Source organism: Diorhabda carinulata, chromosome 1 (assembly GCF_026250575.1).
Source record: "Diorhabda carinulata isolate Delta chromosome 1, icDioCari1.1, whole genome shotgun sequence".
Classification (NCBI taxonomy): domain Eukaryota; kingdom Metazoa; phylum Arthropoda; class Insecta; order Coleoptera; family Chrysomelidae; genus Diorhabda; species Diorhabda carinulata.
The window spans coordinates 3064868-3074054 of record NC_079460.1 but is presented as its reverse complement, the minus strand read 5'-3'; the positions used below and the strand labels follow the sequence as shown (position 1 = coordinate 3074054).

Genomic DNA, 9187 nt, shown 5'->3' with positions numbered 1-9187 from the left:
TGATATTTGTTCTTCTAGTTCAAGAAGGATGCCAGAGAAGTTTTATTAAGTATCCAAGTCTTCTACTAGTTAACGGACTCCTCAGAGGGTTGACAAATATTAATACAATCTTCACACCTGTTAGATTAGATTATATTGTTTAGAGGTAGTTCTAGTTTTCCAGCCACTTTTCACCTATAGCTCAAAAGGTATTTTGTGCATGACTCCACGTCTCATTTTTCTACCTCCAAAAGAGACTTGGACATTTTCGATGTGAATACAAAACAGCAGTTAAGAGGGCATTCAAGAAAACTATCTAAGGAAAGAAACTGCAAGTTTCCCCGGAAGGACTTTTTTACAAATCGTATAGTATATATGTGGAATGCATTAGAAGAAGAGACAGTGACTACTGCAAAAACAAATATTTTCAAGAACATATTTGATGCTGGACACTCAGCTACACACAATCAAATTGAGCACTACTTTTAGTAGACTAAAAAGTGTGTATTCTGAAAAACTTTCATATTTAAATTTATAAAACAATAGCTTCATCGGTTGTTTTTAACTGCCTACTATTGTCAAACAATAATAATATGGCTCTATGGCTTGCTCCAAGAATCTGCAATTGTCATCCTCTGCCATGTACATTGTATTCAGGTGGTATTTGACCTGCTAAAAGACCAATATCTTGAGAAGTTACTCAGAATTTTTAGTTGATATAGTTTGAATGCCTGAGTTGCTCTCTCAAGACTTCATGTGATTATTTAGCCATCTGTTCAGTTAGTTATTGAAGTGACATATCCTGAGGTAACGGTGAGGCTCTAAACCAAAATATTGAGTCATTTTCTTTTTTATGACAAGGCTGTCTGCTTTTTCATTGCCTGGTATACCCCAGTGGCATAGTAGCCACATAGTGTTTTTGAGTTGGTTTACACTCCCATCCAAGCTTGGACGTGCACTTAATAGCCTTCAGCCAATCCAGCTCCTTACTCTGACTCATAACCATCTGTATAACAAAGATATGCATCTAGAGCTTGTGAAAGATCTTTATTGACCCATGATTGGCGATCTATTGGTTTGTCACTGCTTTCTAGCTTCTAGAATCCTTCTAAGATCTCCTTATTATGTTTTTTCTCTTTAAGGTGAAGGGGAGGCAGATTTAGCATCCCATCTGTCAGTTTACTTGGAAGGTTAATTCTGAGTAGATATGGGTGGACCTTTTGTTTAACTCTAAGTTATTCATCATCAGGTAAATATGGCTGAAGGGCCAAAATCTTAAACTTACAAAAGAAAAGGTTACGTTACCTGCATGGTAGCAAAGCTCTGGACAGAGGAAAATATTGACAAACTACACACAATTGCTCTCCAGTGCTATTCCATAATGTAGGGTCTTCGTTAGTAGGACAAACGAGAGTTTGTTCCATTGAATCTGGACCACCTTCTACTGGTTCGGCTACAGCGAATGGAATTTGTCCCTCTTCGTATCCCCCGGGATTTCCGGTAGCGAGGTATAATTGCTGCGAGACATAAAACTCAATATTAGATCGTAAGTATCAGTATTGAGGTGAATGTATTAGAATAAAATTGTTGTTTACTCACTTTTAGGCAAGACAACTGTCCATTGGCTTGTTTTAGATATTGCGCTAAAATACTAGTTGGTAATGTACAAACAGAGTCTTTGATGTGGATGACATTAATGAGAGCCACCTAAGAAAATAATTATTATTAGGTTATAAGACTCGAAAAACCAAAAAATAATACTAACCGTTTCGTCTGGGAGTATATTTTCATTTACGTCATTTCTAAATAATATTACAACTAAAGGATAACATAACCTTGGAGGGGAACCTAATTCTAAGGGCTCTTCTAGTTTTAGGGTCATTATTTCATCCGAATGGGGATTCTTCCTATAAAACACGTTTATAGTATTTTATATATTTATAAATAAAAATACTTACTCTATGTGAGGTCCTTTATATTGATAATATATATTCAAGAAATCGCCACTGAGACAAGCGTCTCTGAGATCCGCCCATGGTCGCCACAAAAAAATGTGTAATTCCCTAATATTCACACCCCAATATACCCGGATACCATATTTCCCTTGACTCGAAGTGCAACATTGCAATTCTGAAAATAAAAAATTAATACAAAAATCACATATATTTCATCGCTACTAAAACTTCTAGGATGCTATAATCCTAACCCAGATCGAGATTTTGATTAAATATTTATAAGATAATTGTTTGGATTAGTTGAAATAAACATATGTTGTTCTGAAAACAAAGAAATAATTCTTAAAATAAAACTATTCATATCTCCTAACCTAACCAACGTCATTATGACATCCATTACAGTTCTACCATTGTATAAAGAATACGATAGTAGGTTAACCTTATGAGGATATCATTTGACGAGGTGGATGCCATCAATAGATGGCAGTGGAGATTTGGCGTCCACAGCACGTCTTTCATTACTGTACGTCGTAGCTTGAATTACTTGTTTTCTTATCTTTGGTTGCCGAATTACCCCAATAGCAGATGGCGCCAAAATTATTTAAAATATTATATTCAACCCTTAAGCTGTGTTATAAAGTTTCTTATTTTGGGTGCCTATAGCGAAGATGCAATTTGAGTTCATTATTGTATTGTGTTCGTTGTGTTATTGTTGAGTTTCGTTGGTTGTGCATTTGGATTATTTTTTTATTTGAGAATCTTTGAACTTGGATATATATTTCATTTTTAAGGTAAGTGGATATTATTACAATTAATATAAATCACTACTCTCTTAGTTAATATATTCAAATTATAAGAGGCGCTAGATGTATAGATGCTACAGCTTACAATGTCGAAAAAAAACTGTATATTTAGCGAACTACTTACTAAAATGTATTTATATAACAAATAATCACTTCTTCTTTTCAATTTTTTAGAAATGGCTGGAAATAAGTGTGGACTAAGTAAGAGATCAGATCCTACAATTAAAATGTACCGATTTCCTGTGAATGATTCTACCAGATGTCAAAAATGGTTCATACACTGGGTGAGTTATTCTTAATAGACAATTATTTTTCATAAAGGAATAAAAAATAGTGAATGTGAATAAATGCCTGTTTACAAATGTTCAATACTAGACATAAGTAGGTATTTAATTATCGTCAAATAAAAGATAATTCGTCCAATAGTTTTTTCTGATAATGAGTTTATTTGTATTATGGTCACATTGCATATTATACGAGTACGATGATTTACTACATCCATTCAATCTTGTAAACTTACCAAATTACTTGAATCATACCTAAATTTAAACTTAGAAGCCATCTTTATAGTAAAGACAGAATAGAATAAACCATTTTTAAAAATATTTCAAACTTATACATTAACACAACTAACCGAATACAAAGTACTGAACTTTAATATTTCACAAAAATTGAAATAGTATTTTTTGTTATTTTTTTATGTTTATGAAACAAGCACATAATAATAATGTAATGCGTCTGTGTGTTTATATTTGGAAATTATCCTGTCAATGAGGCAAAAATTTCACCTGTTCAATTGTATATAGACTGTTTTTTTATCACATATTATAATATAGTTATAATACTATATTCTATGCCATAACAGATTGACAAAATAGTAACAATTAGGGAGAAAATTATAATTTTCCTCCATTCTCAAGTTATACATGAAAATTATGCTTTTGTTTTATCCAGCATAGAATGTTTGAATGAAATAATACCAAATACTAGTTTTATTTGAATACAAATTTACTATAGACATGTACCAACAAATCTTCGATATGACGTTTCGTGCCTTCACGAGGCAAACATATAGGTTTTTAATGAGGATATGCTTATTTACTATAATTATTAGTCAATTTAAGCGATATAGCACACTTTTATCTCGAATAACTAACATCACTGATGATTATTCTTAAATATGTTTCTGTCGTAGATACTCGTTTTGATTTTGTCAAAAAATGTACTTTACTTTAAACATTACCTGGTGTTTTCGATATAAAAAAAACTTTTTTAACCAATGTAATGTCCCTCCATAATATAATCACCATTGTTGTCCAATTGTTCATTTTTGTCCTCGTATCTATTAAGGGTAAGAATATAGTAATGCCATATACCATCTTACGATTGTTGAATACTTTCAATAAAAATGAATTTTAGTTTGAATTTTATCATATATATATATATATATATATATATATATATATATATATATATATATATATATATATATATATATATTGCAAAAAACACATTTAACAAGAGATAATTTTATTTGCTAGTAAGTACCCGCTTTTATGAACATACATACATACATACATATATATATATATATATATATATATATATATATATATATATATATATATATACATATATACTTGGTTCAGATAAGTAGACCTTTTGCCTGCTTTTATTATACCATTAAACAAACAGATGGTTTTGTAAGCATTTATGGTCTCATTGTAAAATATAATTTCTGAAAGTCAAAGGTAGCAACAGGCTCCTCAAGTACATTTTTCCAGTCACACATTATGAATGAATTTATCATCCAAACAAATATTGATGTTAATTATTTATTTCACGATTTACCTATCCATAACTTCCTACAGTGATAATAGAAACAGCCTATTTAAAACTATAGAACAAATTAATTATTTTTAAAAAATGTTTAAAAAATCCTGGAGAAGAGCAATTTATATTTTCAACTGTAGTAGTTGGTGTCTTTTTTGTAAAGTTATAACTATATTAAATATGACGCCTTGGATATATTTTTTAATGGTATATATTTTTTGTATTGCACTTTAATAGGTTATAATTTCAAAAATATATGACTCATAATTGATTTACCTATAACAGATTTGTGAATAAAATCAGCTTAGTTTTAACATTTCTATATTATTTTGTGGTCAATCCAAAAAGTAAAAATAGATAATACAATAAATAATATATTCGATTATTATAACTTTTGGCTCTCTAATGTGAAACCAAGACCGGTCCTGCGTTAGTTGATACACTTATCGGTAAGGATGAGGCCATTGTATAAATATCTTAACACAATGATAAAACTGACAAAACGATTATTAGTAGTAGTTGATAGGACAAATTTTTTTTCTTCATTAGAAAGAGTTTTTTTTATTTATTGGTCTTATCCAAATTTTCGCATTGATCCGTAACTTTCAATACAAAGCCAATGAATATAATATTTATATTAAAATCAGATTATTTAAATATCTTTGGTACGTATATACTTATTAGTATATTTTTTATTTCTGGTTTTGCTACACTTCTTTGGAATGGCCTTTTTTGTTTGATTTTAAAAACCCTTATTAAAGATAAGTATGAGAGTGTTTTTACCGTTGTTGTGAGCATACCAAGAAATTTCAATGATGTGTAGTTGTTTTTGAGAATGATACACAGGTATGGAATTATCTTAAAACAATTCGGGAAAACTCTGTCTTTCCGACGATGATATAAGATACAATTAGGGAAATTCAAAATAAGGGTACTACAAGTTATTATTCCATTTATGCCCGTTATTGAAATAAAATAAATTCAAGTTTTTGAACATAAAAAAAATACTACTTTACCATAACCATTACAATAAATATGTATGTTAACGTTGATGTTCCTCATTTCAGGTAATGCTGTTTTGGCAGAAATCACTAAGAAATAAGCTGATCTGCAGCAAACATTTCATTGAAAATATTAGTCAATCTAAAAGATTGCCTAATACTGCTGTACCATTCCGCTACAAAAATGATGAAGGTTCAGAAAGTGAATCGGATAGGGAAAATTTGGATGAACAAATAATCCAATTAAATGTTTCGTCACATCCACAAACATATTCAAATAGTGATTTTATTGCCTCGATTCATTCCAGAAACATTGACATGACAGATAGTTCAATCAGTAACCATGAAGATGAAGAGTAGTTGAAAGAGTTACAGAACCTTCCATCTTGTTCTATGGGAATTGGAGGTAGGAAGCAGTCATTGCAAGAAGAAAATGAACGGTTGAGAAAGGAACTAACCAATGCTAGGAAAAAAGTCAATAACCTGAATACTCAATTGAGAGCTACAAAAAAAAAAGGATTATGAAAACGCAACTCTCTGCAAACGTTTTGTATGGAGAAGGAACTCTCACGAATTTTACAAAATCTCTTGTGAATATGCAATTACGACATAAGATGAAATCCCCACGGTTACTATCTGAAAAGAAAACTTCTCTGTCATTATTTTATACCTAAGGACTTGAGATATACAGATATTTGCGACAAAAAGGGGTTATTTTGCTAGCAATATCAACAGTAAAATAATGGGTTGCTAATTTCCATTACAAACCTGAATTCAATAAAAAAATTTTTATGCACCTTAGTTTAAAGGCGGATACGATGCTGGCTTACGAAAAGAAATATATTCTGTTGTTCTACGAAATGTCTATTAAGAGGAATCTTGAGTACAACATGAAAACAGATTTAATTGAGGGTTTCGAAGATCTGGGCCAGTTTGGAAGAAAGCCTTTCCCTGTCAGTGAAGCTCTAGTTCTCATGATCAGAGGAATCTATAGCAACTGGAAAATTCCTATTGCCTTCTTTGTATCGAATGGCGGGGTGTCATATGCTTCTTTATGGTGTATAATTACCAAGGCATTGGAAAAACTTAGTGAGACAAAACTAGACACTATAGGCATAGTATGTGCTTTATCAACTACCAATCATAAACTCATAAAGCATTTGGGGGTTAACAAAAACCAACCTAATTTTTTTCATAATGAGAAAAAATATTATGCTTTTTTGATGCTCCCCATCTGTTGAAATGCGTTAGAAACAATTTTTTGAACAATAGTTTTATATGTTTTTCTGACATTCGAAAAGTGTATGATCTTGATAAAAGGAGCAAAACAGGAAAGGCATTATTGAAACTGACTGATAAGCACATCAATCCGAATTCTTTCGAAAAAATGAAGTTTAAATTATTATTGAGTCACAGTGTTTATTCTGTCATGATGCCCTGAATAGTACACGTTTTCCGAGTGGTATGCAACAAATACAATCTGTTGTAGTCATAGGCAATAAATTTTCAATTTATTATTGCGAACTCATATTTTCAAATATTGTAAAACTTTTTCAAGTTCATTAAAAACTAGACAAACTAAAAAATATGATAAATTTTCAATAATTCAGCATAACTGAACAACCAATATATTTTGTATGTTTCTTATAGTATATTCTTTCTGTTTTTTTTTTGATAAATCAATACAAAATCTTTTTTATGTCGACGTTTCGGTAGCGATGATCCAGCTACCGTTATGAAAAATAGTGTTTTATAAAATTGTTGGTACCCAGCTCACATTAATAAAAAAATTCGAAAACTAGAACATCAATAATATTATATATTATTATATATAATAAGATGGTTTAAGACTGATGCAAAAAATTGTCCTACTTTTTTCAAGGTCCATTCACAGTAGATTATATTTTCGATAAAATGTGACCCAATTTGACCCAAGAATATCTAGAGGTCATCGCGAGTAGATTCTACATGTATGTACAACATTTTTGGGGTTTTAGAGTCTTCTTAACGGATATTCAGGTTGTTTAGTGGACTTATTTTTTTGAGGGCACGTGTATTCGAAGACGTGGAACGATCGAATGGCCGGTTAGATCCCCCGATTTGACTACTCTCGATTACTTCTTATGGAGTTATTTAAAATCTAAAGTATATTTTAATAGACCAGACAATATTGCTGATTTAAAAGTTGAGATAACGGAAGAAATTAACAAAATAACCCCCGAAGTTATACAGAATATTGTACGAGAATTCCAAAATCGCCTCGGTTATTGTCAAGATGTGGTGGTCTAAAATCCTTTTCCAACAAGATTCCACACCCCTCCCTTTCTTATTTAAAATTTTATTCAGAAGATAGAGGGGGATAAAATTTTTTCATACTGCAAATTGTCAATTTAAGAATAAAAATCGACCTCGACACAAAAATTGAATTTACTCCATACATTTGAACCGCATTGTATGTATAATATTTTATAAATTTCTCTAATTTCTTGTTTTTTAGACCTTTTGATGCATTAATGCTTCTAAATGTCTCTTATGTTTTAAAATAAAATTAATTCAATATCAATTATCAATATTTTGATAAAGACTGAAGTTAAGTCGAAACGTCAATTTTTTAACAATATTTTAAAGAAAACACCTCAAATCAAGAACATTTTGATGCATTAATATTCTGATTTAAGATTTTGATTTTACAACTTTTGTTCAGTTAATATTGTAATTCGTGCTGATAAAGTTTGTTTTTAATTTTTAAAAAAAGTGTTTCATCGTGAAAACACGTAATTAACAAAAATATGTAGCATATGGTAAAGGAATTCAAATTATTCAAAATAACTGAATTAATCATTTTCATATCAAGCGTGATGCAATTAAATAACAGTTAACAAGAATTAATGATTAATAAGAAACAAATTTTTTATTCAATATGGAAATCGCTTTTTTACACCACGGAGGTCACGTACAAATTCAATTATCAATTGCCTCATTAGTCTCATTTTCTGAAAATTCTTATTTAGAAAAAAATTCCATATTTATTGTTTTAATTTTATCTATAATATTTTCATCAACTGAATTATTGGTTTGAATTATCATCACATAACTGTATTTTTATAAATCTTGGTTTGTGAACGTTCGCCCTCGTTGTATCTACATTGTTGTCAAATAATTGGTTTTCTAAAAAGTAACTATATTGTATAAAATTTACGTATATCTGCAAATAACAAGCGATCTTTATCGCATCTAAGGAAATTCTCGGATAGTGCCTTCTTCAAAAATTACGTGAAACTATACAGAAAAAATTATCATAAGATAATAAAAGCTGCAAAAGATCTTTATTGTAATAGAAGACTCGCCAAATTTCGTAATGTTTCTAAAGAAATATGGTCCATTGTGAATGACTTAAGAAATGAAGCTTCTTCATCGAGCATGATCTCTACTACACCTGATAACTTTAATAATCACTTTGTGAATGTAACTAAAATTTTATCAAATTCTATAACTGCTTCATATATTTCCCTGATGCTAAACTTACACGGTTTCTTCTTTATGCCCGTAGTTTTAGCAGAGATTTGCAGTACAATTCATGACATCAAAAATAAATACTAATCTGGAACTTATGGAC

General features: G+C 30.3%; 2 protein-coding genes across 2 annotated transcripts in view; one reads left to right on the top strand and one right to left on the bottom strand.

The window, feature by feature from the left end:
• LOC130896783 (uncharacterized protein C14orf119) overlaps positions 1–9187 on the top strand; it is a 374082-nt gene that overhangs the window by 248034 nt on the left and 116861 nt on the right. The window lies entirely within an intron of this gene.
• Positions 1–9187, bottom strand: part of LOC130896724 (cell growth regulator with RING finger domain protein 1-like) — a 40250-nt gene that overhangs the window by 8542 nt on the left and 22521 nt on the right. The window contains exons 3-6 of the mRNA XM_057805006.1: positions 1938–2109; positions 1745–1886; positions 1579–1686; positions 1285–1496 (exon numbers count right to left, since the gene is read on the bottom strand). Coding sequence (XP_057660989.1) covers positions 1285–1496; positions 1579–1686; positions 1745–1886; positions 1938–2109 — 634 coding nt within the window. The remainder of the gene's footprint in view (positions 1–1284; positions 1497–1578; positions 1687–1744; positions 1887–1937; positions 2110–9187) is intronic.